This window comes from Malus domestica, chromosome 16 (genome assembly GCF_042453785.1).
Source record: "Malus domestica chromosome 16, GDT2T_hap1".
NCBI classification, from domain to species: domain Eukaryota; kingdom Viridiplantae; phylum Streptophyta; class Magnoliopsida; order Rosales; family Rosaceae; genus Malus; species Malus domestica.
The window spans coordinates 4,112,911-4,131,238 of NC_091676.1; the positions used below are offsets into that span (position 1 = coordinate 4,112,911).

An 18,328-nucleotide genomic window follows, 5' to 3' on the forward strand; every position below is an offset into this window, starting at 1 on the left:
GGCAGCAGAGCAATGGAAAACATCATGATTACCACAATTCCAACATTCTCTTGTTTTTTGTTAAATTAAATTAAACAAAACATTCTTTTGGTATATAATTGTTTGTGTCCCAATCCTTACAAGGGGATCTGCATGCCTTGGGCGTGCGACCTTTGCTATTATTTCCACCTCCAATTTTCTTTCTGCTATTGGAGGAGAAATAACATTGGAACGGAACGTGATAGTATTTTAAATCAATTATGTGACATATATGGTTGAAATTTATTATGTGTCGTCATATGTTTTATTTTACTAATATAACATCGTGTGATTGTTTTAAAATATCGCTCCTTTCTTGTAACATAAAGTTTAGGTGGAGGAGAGGCTACCCCATCCCGAGGCTGGGACATAACACAAGCCTTTTTGGGGACTTAGATAGGGAGTCTCATCCCTTTTTTTCGTTTTTACAGATCGCCATCTAAAAGAGATTGTCAATAAAGAGACTCAAACCTAGACTTTGGTCTACTGAAGAGAATGATTCTTACTAACTCAATCATCCTTCGTTTGTTAACATTGCTCTATTTTTTAATATTCTAGTTGCATGTAAAATTTTCTCCGACTCAAGTGTAGGATTAAGTTCAACAAAAGTAAGACACGCAATTTGACTTAATGAAGTTGTTTGCTCCGTCTTCCATTTGTTGTTTTCCTTCTGTTTTCTTGTGTGCTTCAAATTTAGGTAGGACTAAAAGGGATTTGTACCTAACTCATATTCCAATTCCATGTCAAATCATTTTCTAACAGTTAATCAGATGGAGATTGAAGCTTAACCAACTTTATTGGACTTCTCCATAATTAGATTCAAATTCCAGGTTTGAAATGCAACATAAATTACAAAAAAATTCGTGCTTGTGATAATACGTCCTGCAAGAGGCACTAATTAAGTGAAAATAAGCTCCTCTATTTATGTTTTTTTAAGAAACTTAAGCGTCGCTAGACCAAATTATCATAATTATTATTTGTAAGATAAAATTTTGAGTAAAGTTCTAGGCCATGTTATCCGTAGATCAAATCTTACAAAAGTATAATACTTATATTTACTAGGTTTAGAGCTTATACTAAAAGTTTATCACCACGTAAACACAAACAGACGATGAAGATCGATCCAAGGAGGAACACGACAAATTGTGATCACATACGATGATGCCACATGTAAAAGGTTGTGATGATGAAATAGTATGAATGTGAGTTTACACACAAAAAAGGGTCCCGCGATTATGTTTATGAGTTGTGAAGAGACGTGAATGTGAATCTCAACTACTCCAACCCTCCACGGCACGTCAAACCCCATTTAATTTGCTTTTGTTTTTCATTGTTTGTTTGATGCATACACAAACCGGAATCACGAAAAACAACTTGTATAAAAACAAATTTACTGTCGTATAATATTTCGGTTTAGTAAACAAGATGTCAAAATGACGATAAATTGATTTCACAGAGTTCATCTTATAACACTCGAGTGCGAATCCATCTTGAGGTAAAGTTGGTCAGCTGACCCACACAAGCTAAAAAATCTTACATGAAAAGGTGGGTGTTGCCCTTTGAACCTTGAAAGTTATCTTCCAACTGCTCTACGAATTGCCTCTATGAGCTTGGAGAGAGCATTGCTAGTCTCATTCTTTTGTGTGTGTTGCTATGTGCATTTGTCGATATACTCACTCGGCATATGTTGATATTTGTTGACTTGTTTGCTTAAAAATTATTGACATTAATCGACGTACCCATTCTAAAGTTATTGGCATCTATCGACAAGCGTGCAATATAACTTGACAAATAACTTCAGCTTTTCAAAGCTCGATGAAAAATTTGGTGCCACTTTCTTACTAACGCCCAATAATATTTCCTGATTCCGCCGCCCATTACACTCAAACGTGACAGATGCAACCATTGTAGTCGGCATTCAACGTATAGCTTTGCGACTTTGAAGCCTAACCAGGTTTTAGAGCGTAGCATGCTTCGCATCAGCATGGATGCTAATGCAGCCTAACGTATCATTGTTGTTTATTTTTGTAGTAAAGGGTGTCAACGACGTAGGTAGAGTTGTCGGTGGTACACGTGGGCAACATCCGCAAGAAAAAGACATGGGAGGAGATTGTGTCTCGATGAATGATTGTAGAATGTCAAAAGCATGCGGACAAATGAGTATGCGTGCTTCACTCATGTTCCACTCTCACTTCTCTTATGGCATTACCATCAATTTAATTAGTATGGTACTATGATTTATAAAATTGAGTAATATTACGACCGGTCGTTAATTAGTGTTATGTCAACATTCAATAGATAAGGTTGATTCACTCGCAAGAATATTATCTTAATATAATTTATAATAGAGTTTCTAGTTGTACTCGCATATGAATAATTTTTTACTGTCGAATGCATGTGAAATCCACAATACATCAAACACAAATAAACGACCTAAACGTGAGGTAGGTACGTGACACAATCCTCTAGTATAATTTACCAGTTAGTTGAAAAACAAGTAAATCTTGCACCAATAAAGGAGAGGGGGGTATGAAAACCTTGAGGTAAAAAAAGAAGTTGACGAAACAGATTGAAAGCTTGATGGATCTATAGACCTTATGATCTATAGACTTTACTTGCAATAAGAAGCATGGCTATATATCTATAATTCTATATGTCGAGTGGGGAACTGTGGCTTTGGTGGGTCTGGTAAAGCACTGAACTGATGGTATAAACAGAATTGAGATCCTTTTCGGATTTTGCACTCTGGAACTCACGAATCGAATAATTCAGATCTTTCAATTCAAATCTTGTGCTTCCTCTTATAGCCGGTTCCACTGGCTCATGATCTCTCTCTCCAATGCCCAAATATTTCTCTTTTGAACAGTTTGTATTGCTCAAATCGTAAGTCTATTCAGATCTTTCAATTCAAATCTTGTGCTTCCTCTTATAGCCGGTTCCACTGGCTCATGATCTCTCTCTCCAATGCCCAAATATTTCTCTTTTGAACAGTTTGTATTGCTCAAATCGTAAGTCTATAGGGGTGAGATCCGAAGAGAATCTTATTCCGTATTGGCAAATGCACGCAGTAACAGTAGAAATTTATGAAAAAGTAACTTCACTGATTTTACTCGAGTTTGCTGTAACATTCACTTCCCTACACAATAATGCCTGCAGGGGGGCTTTAGTGCTTTTCTTGCATCACTCCTTTTTCTTCCCTCCCACTGTTTTTCTGGAAAGCAAAACGTAAAGTTGACGCCTCCTACTCCCTCCCATCTATCAATTCAATCCAATTCAATTTCCCATTCAATCACTCCAAAAATCTCACAGCCATTCTTGGTTTACTTGAATTTCCCAAAAAACCCTCCTCACCATTCTTTCAAATTCAAGTCCCGCATAACTTTTTGGAGCTGGCATTCGATCTTTCTTCAAAATCCCATCAAAATTTTATATTTTTCTCACATACCCTTTTTCTTTTGAAGCTTTATCTTCTCAGAGATCGAAGCTTTATTATTGTTCTTTGAAGTGGTGGAGAAGCCATGAAAGAGAGAGGCAAAGCTGTGGAAACAGCTCACGACAATATCGACATGGAGTACTACTCTTCGTCCGAAATGCCGTGTCGAAGACACCCAAATTCGTCTTCCGTCGGGATATGCGCATTCTGTCTAAAAGATCGTCTACTCCAGCTGGTCTGCTCCGACTGCGGCGAGCAGCGCCTCTCTTCCTGCTCCTGCTCCGCCGTCTCGTCAAACCGCAACTCCACCGTGGAGGTCGGCAGCGTCGGCAGAGTCTCGTTTCTGATCGAGAACGAAAAGCACGAGTCTTTACAAAAACCCAACAAAACCCAAGAGAAAGAAGACGTCGTGGTGCTCCGGAGAAGCAGCAGCAGCTGCGTAGAGATCAAGAAAAGTAATTTTTGGAGATTTGGGAGGTTTTTTCGGAAGAAGAGATCGGAAAAAGATGGTGGGAATACGAGTGTTGGTGGGTTTGACGAGAAAAGTGAGATGTGGCTGGTGGATCATATGGGGGTGTCGAGATCAAGGTCTCTCTGCAGTTTCAGAGGTGGGGCACTCTTAGGATCGGAGGACGGCGGAGAACATTTGATGGTTTCCGCCGCCAGGAGCTCCATTTCTGCTGCCAGAAGCTCCAGCGTTACTACTGTCGGAATGGTTCTGGATTCTGGAAGAAAGAGTGGATTTAGTGAGGGGAGAAAGAGTGGATTCAGTGAGGGGAGAAAGAGTGGATTCAGTGAAGGGAGAAGGAGCGGATTTAGTGAAGCGGAGCCGAGAAAAAGCGGTTTCGATGGTGAAAAGAAAGATGAAGTTGTAGGGTTTACCGGGGCAACGAAACGCGTTTTTTCGCTGAAGGAGAGTGATTTCGGCATGGATGAATCGGGGTTTATCGATTTGAAGCTCGATTACGCGGCGGATTCGAAGCCAGAGTTTTCTGGCATGAGGATGAGGAGCATTGCAGATGGAGAGACTGTTTTTGGGAGCATGAGAAGGAGTGAGTTTGTGGGAGGTGAATGTGATGTGGGATCATTTGGTATTTTCAGACATGGTGGTTCTTGTAGATTGACAGTGGATGAGAGGGGGATAAAGAGGGGGAGGAAAAGTTTGAAGGGATGGAGGTGGATTTTCAGGCATCATCCAAGCTGGGGAAGTAGTAGGAAGAAAGATGAAGATTTAATGTTCAAAACTTAACCGTGTTTTTTCTGTGCTTTACAAAAATAATGTTTGTTATTTTGTTTTTCTTGAAGCCCTCCATTTGTAGTTAGTCACTAGTTACACATTTACTGCCAAGATTTTCCTCTTTGTATTATTGTTGATGTTGGTGAATGTTAAAACTTAAAAGGATGTAGCTCATACTAAATGAGACATTGCAGAAGCTGGTTAGGTCAGTCATGACAGGTAGTCCGTCTCATTCTCATTCGGTGCATACCGTCTTGTCAAAAGATAAACTAGGTTTGCAGAACATAAAAACGAAGGAAGAAAGCAATGGTCTTGTAAATTATCAGCATACATTGCTGCTTTACTGATTAAATGGTATTAATTACATGGGATCAGAGTGTTTTGAAATATTTATGTGTAGACCAAGTAGGTTTCAGAAATGCATATATTTGCCCGGATCTTATAAAGTTATAACCTTTGAAATTTCAGGGACACCAAAAAGAGCATGTCCCCTTTTCTTTTTCTCCATTTATCAATAAAGGATGGTTGGCCCAAGATAAAATGTACAGCCAGAGAAAGAAGAGATTGTCTTTTTTTCAACTTTTTGTTGGAAGCAGCCAGGACTTGCCATAATCAGAGAGGGACTAGTCACTAGTCCTCATACCAAGTTGAATGTTGGGTCGCACTAGCATAAGATCCATTGTTTTGCTTTGAGCAACAACGGAGTCTTGTAGTTGAAGAATTTGGGTTGGGCTGTTTGACCACCTAGCTAGTCGACACTCTTACAAAACAATGGCTCTCAAGGGTTTTAGCACTTAAGCGTCTAGAAAAAGCGTAGGCGGGCTTAGATTTTTTTTAATTATTAAATTTGTTATATAACATATAAATAAATATCTACTCATGTTTAAAAAAATAAAAAATACATAATCGTATTAGGATACATAAATTGCAAAATATAATACAAAATAAAAGTCATAATTTTTTTATCTAAGTGAGAGTTGTGAGTTAAGTGGAAGCCTAGGTAGGTCTATGCGCTATTTTTTAGTTTTCAAATGCTTAGGAATCAATCGGGGCCGTGGTGAGCCGCCTAGCGCCTAAGGCCTAGGTAGGAATTTTTAGACATTCATGCAATTTTTAATGAATACAGATTAGTTGGATGGTCGAATTGCCTACTGAGAACTAGTCCAACACACCCCACAAAAGAATGACCTTAGGATGCGTTTGTTTGGCTTCATTAGCCTTCACTGGACTACTCATTAGTGCAGTCTTGTGTTTGTTATATAGTGGGACTATTTAATGGGATTAAAGGGGACTCGCGTTCACTAACTCTCTCACTAAAGGGTCTTAGCGAGACCCCCCAAATACCATGGGACTGCTAAGACCCTCGCTGTGTTCTTCTTCTTTGCGTCGCGTCCTTCTCTGCTTTCTTCTTCGTGTCGCATCCTACACTCACCAAACTATGGCAAGATCACACCGCAGGTCCAAACCACCACCAATCCTTATATCTCTCTCTCTCCTCACCCTAAGCCCAGAATCACGAATGAAACATTAGATTCGACCTTTAATCAGAGAACCCACGAGCTCCATTTCCAATTCGAGAGAACTCCATCGATTTAAGGTTTTCAGATCAAATTTATGGTCCTGCATATACAAGCCAGCTTGAATGATTTAATTTTTATGGGATTTAGTTTTCCTTACGAAGGATTATAACTATGGAGGGTTTGCAGAAGATGATTGGGTTATGGGTTCGGTGCTTTGCGTTCTTCCTCTGTCTCTTTTTTTTTTTTACTTTATTTGTTCTGTTCTTTAAAGTTTCGGAACATTTGATGGATTTTGTGAATTCGTTGCTTTTGGTTTGTGAAGGGAGGCTGGATTTGTGAGTTTTTTTGGATACCATTCGTTCTGATCAAATTGAACGATTTCTGGATTCTATGAATGGATTGGTTAATCAAAATTTGAATGATTTTAGTTAGTTCTGATTTTTATAGGATACCAAATTGAACAATTTCTGATTTATCTCGAATTTGGGTTAAGCATTTGTTATTGGAAGTTTTGCAATTTCCAAGGTGCAGAGGAGCACCAACAATTTGCGAAGAAGATGCCATTTTTTACATATTGATATTTTTAATAGAAAAGAAATTAAAATATAATAAGAATAATTTATTGTTAATTCAACTTCTTTGTCTAGTTTAAGCCAGTCCAACTTAATTCCTAAAGTTAGTCTGGTTCAAGATTGTCCGATGCAACAAATGCACCACTGTATTAGGGTACTGTTCAACCCTATGCAAATACAGTTTTTAATGCACACGAATCAACTGGATGATCCAATTATCCTACTAAAGAATTTATCGTCCTGTAAACGTTGAACTTTTATTGTATAATCTCTTCTAAGAAAATTCTTGAGTCCAACTTCCGGACCACATAACTCGTCGAATACTCGACCTCACACGTCTACTACCATATGAGGGATGCCGCAAGCAAAAAGCCTTCCTCACAAAAGAACATGCTCAATTTCTTCACCGGATCATTTTTCTAGGATTTAATGATCGTAATTGTGATCGTTCATCGTACATCATGTGGTCAATTTTCGTTATGTACTATTTATATTTAATTTTTAAATTTAAATTTTAAAATAATTTCTAATCACACGATATACAATGAACGATTATGATCACATGATCTCTATGACCCTTAGAAAAAAGATCAGATAAGGATCCTTTTCCCCCAATTCCAACCCACAACAACACCCTTGGCTGCAAGCGTTACACGCCTCATCTTATCAAGAACGGAGATTTTCTCACCCAATAATAATAATAATTGACAACATTCAACGGATATATAAAATATTCAAATAATAATCAAACAAACAATTGACCAAGTCCAATTCTAGAAGTCGTTTACCTCCAAGAAAGCACAAGAAACCATTTCCCTTTTTTCTCAAAAACAAAGAGAAAAATCAGAGTGAAAAAATTTCTGGAAAATGTATGTGACAAGGCGTCTATCGATGTACAAAAGGTCTCCTGATGATCTCTCACTGCCTCCGCCGGAGGGTCCAAACTCCGGCATTCTTGTCATCAAAGACGAAGAAACGACATGCTGTTTCGGGTTGTCGAATATCGATATGATTAAAGAGCTGCCTCTCCCCCAGAACAAGAGCCTTGAGCTTTACTATGCCGTTGGGTTTTATCCCAACAGAGAGCTTCAGTTCCACAGTGTTTTCTTCATCCCAGTTCTTGGTCAGCCCCTGTCTTCCAACCGCTACTATGCAGTATATCCATTTGGGAAGGATAGAGGGTAAGTTTTTTTTATTCGAGCGATATTCTAATTAATGTAATTTAAATTAAAATTACTGTAAGATGAATTCGAACACGAGTGTAGAAGGATAGTAGAGGATATATCATAACATTTCGTTTTTAAAACGACACATTCTACGTCGCATTTGGTCGTCACACTGCCTTTGCTAATTGACTTAATGAGGGAGAGTGATAACTTGTAGCATGATTTTGTTTTGTAGGGAAGGGTACACAAGCGCAAACGAGTATTCCATGGACATGGAAACATGCTGCTTCGACAGCTGCACCAAGGACGTACTACCGCAACGTTTTGATCCCAATAACATGTATCAGCAATACAAGATTAATCTTCACAAAAAAGTTATCAATATTTCAGGTGGTTTTGTGGCCAGATCAATGGCTAAAGATGGGTTCCCTCCACAGGCATTGTGGAGGAGAGGGTGGAAACTCAGAAGCTCAACATCGCCCGGATTTGAACTAGGTGATGCACCGGGCCTAGACACCGCCCTACGTGCCCGTCTCCCGGATTTTAATTTCCCACTAAAGAATGTGGTTGTAGGGAAATGGTACTGTCCATTCATGTTTGTTAACGAAGGGACACCGAAAACGTTGATAGACATAAGGAACAGATCAATGTACTATGAGATGACACTTGAGCAGAGGTGGGAAGAAGTATTTGTGAAGGATCATAGTTTTCAATGCGGTGAAGGCAATGCTGCGCGTGTGGATTTTGTTGTGCAAAGTGAAGTGGTTATGGTTGGAGGGATGGAAGGCAGGTGTGATGGGAAAAAGGTGGGGGATGATGATGGGTTGGTGTTGTATAGGAGTTTGAACAATGTTGGGCAAGAGACAAGGGTGGGGGTGAGTGTAGCAATTTTTGAGAGGATGAAGTGGGAGCAAGGGAGGGTTGGGTGGGTGGGGGGAGAAGAAGGGACAGTGAGAGTTGAGAGGGTAGAGGACTATGGAGGGGTGGGTGAGCGGAAGAAGTTAGGATTTTTTGTATTGGTTGAGAGGTTTGCTTTGAAGAGAATGAATGGGGACTTGGTTTTTAGTCATGATTTTAGGCACGCTCATCAGATTAGGACTAAATGGGAATGAAAATTTGTCTTTTTTATTTGTGTGTTCTACATATGCTATTTATGTATAAAATTTCAGATTTTGCATCCCAAATAAATCTTCAGATGGGGTATTTGAAAATTGTTCTAGCTTATGGATTTAGTAGGCCTTATGAGTTTTGAGGCACTTTTTTGATTTATGAAAGTGTAAATTTACTTGTCGATTACAAACCCAATTCATCTAAGAAATGCATTTGAGGAATGTTCACATAATTCTGATCAATGTTGTTTACAATGTCTCATGTTCACACAAAGCGTACATTTACTTATGATCTAATATACGAAAGTAGATAAAAAAATTATGCGACAATTGAATCAAGTAGACTATACAAGTCTAAGGCCATAATACTGGAGTTTGTATCTACATGGAGTGAAGTGATACTTAAATATAGAGGATTTCACTTTATAAGTAGATTAGACAGTTCACCTGATTTGATTATTGAAAACAAAAATTTCTCCTAAAAATGAGCCTGATTCTTAGTTCGAAGCCAGATTTGTTACATCATCATATAGTTCAAAATCAAGAATTCATATGGAAATTTCTTATTGACTAAGAAATTGTAAGAAAATTCTTGAATTCCTTGCAGTCGTATATGGCGGTGCAAGTGTTACACCTACACGCCTCAGCTTTACCATGACAACCACATATTGTCAAATCTTATCAAGAATGGCGGTTGTCTCACCTAATAATTGACAACATTCAACACAAATAAAATATTCAAATAGTAGTCAACATAAGCAACAAACAATTGACCAAGTCAAATTCTACAAGTCAGTTTACCCTCAAATACAAACTTACAAGAAACCATATCCTTTTTTATTTCTCAAGAACAGAGAGAAAAATCCGAGTGAAATTTTTTCTCATTGCCACCGCCGGAGGGTGCAAATTCCGGCATCATCCCAGATGGAGTGCTAAAACAATAATTTGTTAGTGTAAAGAACTATAATTGAGAATAATGTTTGGCTATTCAAAGATGAGCATGAACTCCTACTCAAAATTCTTTGTGTTTGAATTACAAAGTTTTGTACTTATAATTAGAACTGTTCATTTTATAAATCACTTTGAAAATACCATCTCTGGAAAAAAAAAAAAAAGAGTTAAAACTAAAGTCGTTTAGTCAATCTATTGTAGAAAACACATAGACGATCATAATACTTTTACTAGTTTTGTTTATCTATTTTTAAATAATTCAATGACTAAACGACCTTAGTTTAAATTCATTTTTTACATAGGCAATTATAGTGTGATTTATAATATGTAGATCATATACATAAAGTTTTATAAATAAAAAACAAACAATTTTAAATAGAAACTTCAAAAAAAAAAAAAAAAGTAGAAACTCCTACTTATCTTTTGAGTAGACAAATATCGTTGCTTAAAGCTTAGGGTCATTAAAACTCAAAGTTTTCAAGTCATTTTCATTAATTTTTCTTTTAAATTCATTTTTTGCATAGACAATTATAGTGTGATTTATAATATGTATATCATATACATAAAGTTTTATAAATAAAAAACAAACAACTTTGAATAGAAATTAAAAAAAAAATAAAAAAAAAGAGTAGAAACTCCTCCTACTTATCTTTTGATTGGACAAATATCGTTGCTTAAAGGTTCAATGCATCTTTCCAAGAAGGTGCTACAAAAACGATAGAAGACCCACACACATTGTGCCGAAAGACTTTTTCCAGCTTAGGGTGATTGAGAAGTGTACGAACCTTCCTGGCATTTTACTGCAAATTGTCAATTTCGGACTCTCTGCTTGGATCCATACACGACCAAATCAAAGATAAGATTAAACTATAGTTATCATCGGACCAAAAAAATAAACTATAGTTATCAGAAAAATGATTATAATAATCAGTTGCAACTATACAAGAAGGACTTCCGTTACCGTGACACATGCCAACAATACAAAGGTGTGTGTAACTTTGTGTCGATAAAGTTCTATTATTGACATAAAATGTCACAATAATACTATATGCTTATCATATACGTTGTTTTATGTATAACACTAATTTCTCAAATGTTCTCAGCAGCAAACAGTTTTCTGAATTACAATCCTTTATTTTTTATTTTTTTTGGAAAACCTTGGCGGTACGAGGTAAATTTATTGATATGAAAAAAGAAGTTACATCTAATCAGGAGGAAACATAAATCTGATTTCCCATAAAACAAGAAAAACAAAATACAAAGAGGAGGAAGACATATACCTTACCCTTTTGAAAAAGAGGGGGAGGGGGGATATATGTAAAATTTAGAGCATTAGGGTTTTCAGCTTTTGATTGCACACCCATATAACGATGGGTAGCAGTGTATTTATACAATACTTTCAGATTACAAGTAGGGTTTTGAATACCCTATTTACACGGATAACTTTGAATTCAAAAATACAAAATCATAACAACTTATCTTTGGATTATTCAAAACTGAAACCCGGACCTAGCAATCTTATCCTATGAAGAGTTTGTTGCAGAGATTAGTTTGGGATAAGATTGACTTGGTCTAACATCCCCCCGCAAGCTGACAGGTCGAGCAATGACGGGAAGCTTGGAAACTAACAAGTTGAAGCGTGAAGAGGAAAGACCCTTGGTGAACAAATCGGCAATCTGGTCTTGGGAACAAATAAAATGAACCAAAAGCTGTCCACGGACCACCTTCTCTCGTACATAATGGTAGTCCACTTCTAAGTGTTTCGTCCGGGCATGAAAAACTGGATTGGAAGCCAAAGCAATGGACGAAACATTATCACACCATATATGCGGTCGTGGAAGATAGAGATGTAGATCACGAAACAAACTTCCTAACCATGACAACTCAGCTGCAATATAAGCAAGCTGCCTATACTCAGCCTCTGTGCTAGATCTTGAGACAGTCTTCTGTTTCTTTGAACTCCAGGAAATCAAATTCGTGCCCAAATAGATACAGAAGCCACCAGTTGAATGACGTGTGTCCGGATTTCCCGCATAATCAGCATCAGAGAAGGCATTTAACCGAACATCACCAGGTTTGTAGACAAGACCGTGATCATGTGTGGCCTTTAAATACCGCAAAATCCTCTTAACCGCCATCCAATGTGTAGTCCGAGGCATATGCATGAACTGGCAAACCTGGTTCACAGCATAAAAAAGATCGGGTCTGGTGATCGTCAAGTATTGGAGCGCTCCAACAACCGTTCGATATTGTTCTGGATTAGAATAAGGTTCACCATCATACTGACTGATCTTGTGTCCCGCAGGTACATGAGTGGATACTGGTTTGACAACAGTAAACTTGGTGCGCTCCAGCAGATCCAATGCATACTTGGATTGTGTAAGATGCATATTCTCCCCAGAATAAGTAACCTCGACACCCAAAAAATAACTTAAGGGACCTAAGTCCTTCATAGAAAACAAAGTGCCGAGCTTCTCTATCAACCCTTGCATTTGTTGATCATTATTGCCTGTAAGAAGAATGTCATCCACATAGATAAGTAAGATCAAGTAAACACCTCGTTGATTAAACACGAACAATGAATAATCACATAATGATTCTTCAAACCCAAGTTGAAGCAGATAATCCGAGAATCTTCGAAACCAGGCTCTGGGAGCCTGTTTTAATCCATACAAACTTCTCTGCAATTTACACATATAATGGGGATACTGCTGATCAAGAAAACCTGGCGGCTGTTTCATGTAGACAGCCTCATCCAAATAGCCATACAAGAATGCATTCTGTACATCCAACTGTCGCACCGTCCACTTCTTCGACACTGCAAGACTCAAAACAAGCCGAATGGTGCTGTATTTCACGACCGGACTAAACGTTTCATTATAATCCACTCCGGATTGCTGATGGTAACCGTTAGCCACAAGTCGAGCCTTGTGACGTTCGAGAGAACCATCGGCACGTCTCTTGATTTTAAACACCCATTTGTTTGGCAGCAGGTTCATTCCAGGACAATATGGAACAAGCGTCCACGTTCCACACCTTTGCAAAGCACTGAACTCTTGTGCCATTGCTGCCCTCCATTCTGGATATTTGATAGCCTGACTAAAACAAGACGGCTCAACAAACTTGGAGTCAGCGATTGCATGCAAAGCATATTTTGGATTTGGCTTTTGAATCCCAGATTTTGACCTTGTTGTTATGGAGTGGGGGAGAGTAGGCTCTCGTATGGAAGATGATGTGGTAGATAAAGTTGTTGAATGAGAAGGATTCTGAGAACTTTGCACGGATGGAAGGTGAACCAAGTCTTGCTCATCGGTGGGACCTAATGTGGAACTAGGTTGAGGTGTCCTATTTAAACAAGGGATGGTAGGGATAGGTGGATGAGGAGTAAGGTCCAAATTTGAAACAGGTTGCTATGGGAGGAAAAGGTGGCGTGATATGCGGCTGATCAGTAGACACCAAGTTTGACTCAGGTTGGTGGTTGAGGCTAGGATGAGACTCGACACGATTTGGTGAAGATATGGATGGTACTAAGGGTGATGAGGGTGTAGTGGTTAAAATCAAATCAGGGGTCAACGATGTACCTGTGATAGTGACGTCTTCCTTGGGAGATGCAAGTTCCTTGAAAGGAAAGGAATCCTCATCAAATAAAACATGGCGAGACACGTAAATGCGTCTCGTGGATAAGTCCAAGCACTTGTATCCTTCATGATTCAGTGAATATCCTAAGAAAACACATGGTTTGGACTTTGGTTGAAGTTTATGCCGTGTATACGGAGTCAACAGTGGAAAACATTTTGAACCAAACACTTTAAATGCCTCATATTTTGGATTCTTTTGAAACAATTTTTTATAGGGAGACACGTTAGATAAAACCTTTGTTGGAAGCCTGTTTATAATATAAACAGCTGTGGAACATGCATCGAACCAAAATTTTTGAGGCATATGAGCATGAGAAAGCATTGTAACACTAGTTTCAACGATATGACGATGCTTTCGCTCGGCAATTCCATTTTGTTCAGGATGTTTTGGACACGAAAAACGTTGGGAAATCCCATGTGTAGCAAGAAAAGTTTTGAAATCGCGACTCATGTATTCACCACCTTCATCACATTGAAGAGCTTTAATAGATTTGTTAAACATTTTTTCAACATGTGTTTTAAATGTCACAAAAATTCCAAACACTTCAGACTTATTTTTCATGGGAAAGATCCACGAATATCGTGAGTAGTCATCCACAAACAACACGTAATAACGAAAACCTTCATTAGAAATAATAGGTGAACTCCAAACATCTGAATGCAAAAGTTCTAATGGACAATACGACACGGACACAGACTTGCTAAAGGGAAGTTTAGTGCTTTTGCCTAATGGACAAGAGTCACAAAACGTTACAGTACTTGTACCAGATGATGGTACTTGGTTATTTGCAATAAAAAAATTAATAATTGACGAAGCAGGATGACCAAGACGTAAATGCCATTTCTGAGGTGAGACTCTAACACCGACACACACTGAAATAGGATAGTTGGACAATCCACCGCCACCAGGAAATGGATACAATCCATTCTCACATATCCCGCGGAAAAGCGTCTTCCGGGTTTTGAGGTCCTTAACAAGGAAAAAATAAGGAAATATCAGTATATAGCAATGGTTATCTAGGGTGAATCTGTGTGCCGAAATAATATTAGTGGATGCGGATGGACAATGTAAAATGTCATGGAGGTTAAATGAGCAAGACTTAGTTGAAATTTGATTCGAACCAGAATGTGCAATGGAAATTTGAGAACCATTACCTACTCCACCAATGTTGTCATTACCGGTGTATTCTTTTGGATTTGCAAGATTCTGAAGGTCTGGGGTGACATGAGCATTGGCACCCGTGTCAAGAAGCCAATTTCCATTATTAGGCATCACTTGAGAAGACGCCATGGCAGCAAGACGATTGGTGGGGATGCGTCCTTCATAGGCTGTATTCATCCGCTGGTAACAGTCCAGAGCCGGATGGCCAGGTTTGCCACAAATTTGGCATTTGATGCGTTCTCCAGAAAGGTTGCACCGGTCACCAGTACTTGCAGGCGCACCACCACGTTGATTGTTGTTGTTACGAGGCATACCAACTCGTTGATTGCCATTGTTGATGGCACCACCACGATTGAACGAAGAGCCTCCACGTCCATTGCCAAGAGAGCGACCACCACGGCCTCGTGACGTTACAAAAGCATTGATCGGAGCAGTTTCAGTCACCACAGCTTGCTCCGTCATTCGTCTCTCCGTTGTCAGCAGAAGAGCTTCAAGTGTTGGATAAGTGATTGGAGTATCACGAGCTTGTGCTGCATTCACAGTCATCTCGAACGCAGGACCAAGGTTATTTAAAATAATTTGAACCAATTCATCATCACTTACTGGTTGTCCGGCCAAAGCAAGGTTGTCGGCGATCGCATTCATACGATCCAAGTAGTCAGCTACAGAGAGGTCACCTTTCTTCGTCTGCAGCAGTTCTGTACGCAGAAACAATATACGATTCTGGGAAGTTGACGCATACCGCTGTTCCAATGCTTCCCAGGTTGCACGGCACGTGCGTTTGCTTGCTACTGTCGACAAAACATAAGCAGTGAGAGAGCTGTTGATCCAACTGAGAATCATCTGATCATGTTGAATCCAAGTCATGTAGGCTGGGTTAACGTCAGTGGTGCCAGCCAGAGTCTTAGGAGGACACAAAATGGAGCCATCAACGTAACCCATCAGGTCACGGCTCTTGAGAACAGGCAGAATTTGAGCAAGCCAAAGCGGATAATTCGAGCGGTCAAGTTTGATATTCACCACACTAGTCATAGAGGTGATGGAGGAATGAGCAGCGGGTAGGGGGGAAGGATTGATGTGAGTGGTGGAGTTGGTGTTGTTGGTGTTGTTGGTGGCAGCCATGGAAGCGACAATGGGTGAAAAAAAAAATTGGATCGTTTGTCGTTTAGACTGTAGGGCTCAATACCATGTAAAATTTAGAGCATTAGGGTTTTCAGCTTTTGATTGCACACCCATATAACGATGGGTAGCAGTGTATTTATACAATACTTTCATATTACAAGTAGGGTTTTGAATACCCTATTTACACGGATAACTTTGAATTCAAAAATACAAAATCATAACAACTTATCTTTGGATTATTCAAAACTGAAACCCGGACCTAGCAATCTTATCCTATGAAGAGTTTGTTGCAGAGATTAGTTTGGGATAAGATTGACTTGGTCTAACAATATAGACCATACCTCTTGAATTACAATCAGCTAAACCATAACTAGGAGCTTACGTGTCTAGGACTCTATAAGTTCTCAGAAGTTTTTGACTTCGTGAATTATATAAATTAAAGGTCTGTAATCATGTAATTTCATCAAACAGTTGTCTTCTTAAACAGTTGTCTTCTTTAATTTGGTCACAAAAATGTATGTGACAAGGCCTCTGTCTGTGTGTAGAAGATCTCCTCCATCACTGTCTCTACCGCCACCGGAGGGGCCAAATTCTGGTTATCTTGTGCTCCATGATGACGATTCAGTTGAGATAAACTGTTGCGGATGCGAAGATGACAGCGTCAACGGCCTGCCTTTCCCTCAGAACAAGGATCTAAGAGTTGGATATGGCTCAGATGGCGATGATGTTGCATTCATTCCCGTGCTTAATCAGCCCTTGTCTTCCAATCGATACCATGTCATACCTCGAACAGGGCGCCATAAGGGGTATGCATATAAATTAGATTTTGATCAGTCCTTCATGTAATTAATTTTCACATAACGGTGTTACTGTCGCGTACGAAGTTGTACATTAAACATTGATACTGAGAATTTAATTTGCAGGGAAGCATGCACAAATACGAGGGAAGAGGACACGTGTATTGGCTGTTGCGGATGTAAAAATATTCCAGATGCTAAACCAAAGCCGTTGGATCCGTCAGACATATATCAACAAATTGAGATAGTTCAAAGGGGGAGCGACCGCAGTCAGTTTTTTGCCAAGTCTGTTGATCCAGATGGTTTTCCTCCTTACTTCTTGAGAAGGAAAGGGTGGGGCGTGACAATGAGCAAGCCGCGTCGTTACCGATTAGGTGAAGCCTCGGGACTCAACTCCTCGCTACGAGCAAGCCTTCCCGGGTTTGAGTTTCCATTATCACATGATTGCTCTGAAGTAGTGTGTGTTGGCAAGTGGTATTGTCCTTTCATGTTTGTCAAGGAAGGAGGGGTGAAGTTGAAGGACCAAATGAAATATTCTATGTACTACGAAATTAAACTTGAGCAAAGATGGGAAAAGATTTTCGACACAGTTAATGAGAACGCTGAAAGCAAAAAAAATCCTGCTGTGTTTGTGGATGCTTTTGTTCAAAGGGAGGTGGTCTTTGTGGGTGGAAATGAGGCTGTTTGGGATGAAAGAACTGCGGATACGGATGCGGGTGATATGTTCATGTGGTTTAAAAGTTTTGATGGCGCAGGACGAGAAACAAGTGTGGCATTGAGCATGAAAGTCGTAGAGAGAGTGAAATGGGAGCAAGAAAGAGTTGGATGGGTTGGCGGGGATGAAAGGAAAGTGAGGGTGGAGAGAGTGGAAGAGTTTGTGGGGACGGGTGGTGGCGGGTGGAAGAGATTTAGTTGTTATGTGTTGGTAGAGAGGTTTGTACTGAAGAGAATGTCTACGACTGGAAGCGCAGCGGTACTACTCGCATATGATTTCAAGCACACTCACCAGATTAGGAGCAAATGGGAATGACAAAAATTTGTTTGCTCCTGACTGGAAAGAATAAACGGGAAGTTTGCTACATATACTGATCATTATATTTGGTGGACAAGGATTGTCTGCCCTCCACTTCCGGTGCCCTCCCGTGCCCTCCTATTTGTGTGGTCACGATTAAGTCACGTCAATATTTTATATTACTATTTATTTTTGTCTTATTATATCTATAAAAAAAAAAAAAAATGTTAACGTGGACCACAAAACAAGATGGCACAGGGGGCACTGAAAGTAGAGGGCAGACAATCTTGTCCATATTTGGTATCGAAAAATCCACTTTGTCCTCTTTCCGGTACTTTCATCGTTTTAGGTACATTAGTCTCTTTTATAATGTTTCTGGACAAAATCATGAGCAGTGTAAATAAGGAGTGTTCCCATTACAATGTCTTCAATCTCATGTCTTGCGCAAAAGTCAGACTTAATTAGTTCAAGAACAATTAATGGAATTTTATTTGATTTATTCAGCCAAATGACATCTCAAATTCTTTAAGCCAGACAATATTGCTCAAGGACAAATCACTAACTAGATTATACTCATCTGCATGCATGAAA

General features: G+C 39.2%; 3 protein-coding genes across 4 annotated transcripts; all 3 read left to right on the plus strand.

Moving 5' to 3' along the window:
• Window positions 1-2,681: 2,681 nt before the first annotated feature.
• LOC103431835 (uncharacterized) lies at window positions 2,682-4,869 on the plus strand. The gene has a single exon (XM_008370005.4). The coding sequence runs from the start codon at window positions 3,537-3,539 to the stop codon at window positions 4,698-4,700; it is 1,164 nt and encodes a 387-aa protein (XP_008368227.3). The 5' UTR covers window positions 2,682-3,536; the 3' UTR covers window positions 4,701-4,869.
• Window positions 4,870-7,516: 2,647 nt separating this feature from the next.
• LOC103431834 (uncharacterized) lies at window positions 7,517-9,157 on the plus strand. The gene is made up of 2 exons (XM_008370004.4): window positions 7,517-7,961; window positions 8,182-9,157. Exons 1-2 carry the CDS (start codon window positions 7,648-7,650, stop codon window positions 9,056-9,058), a joined length of 1,191 nt encoding a protein of 396 aa, XP_008368226.3. The 5' UTR covers window positions 7,517-7,647; the 3' UTR covers window positions 9,059-9,157.
• Window positions 9,158-16,059: 6,902 nt separating this feature from the next.
• On the plus strand, window positions 16,060-18,246 carry LOC103402798 (uncharacterized). Of its 2 annotated transcripts, XR_011577082.1 has the most exons (3): window positions 16,060-16,734; window positions 16,852-17,826; window positions 18,087-18,246. XR_011577082.1 is itself a non-coding variant. In XM_008341554.4 (2 exons), the coding sequence occupies exons 1-2, from the start codon at window positions 16,442-16,444 to the stop codon at window positions 17,753-17,755; spliced, it is 1,197 nt and encodes a 398-aa protein (XP_008339776.3). In that variant the 5' UTR covers window positions 16,060-16,441; the 3' UTR covers window positions 17,756-18,246. The 2 variants fall into 2 exon arrangements, 1 of the variants encoding a protein (XP_008339776.3); XM_008341554.4 differs by having other exon boundaries at window positions 16,852-18,246.
• Window positions 18,247-18,328: the final 82 nt, after the last annotated feature.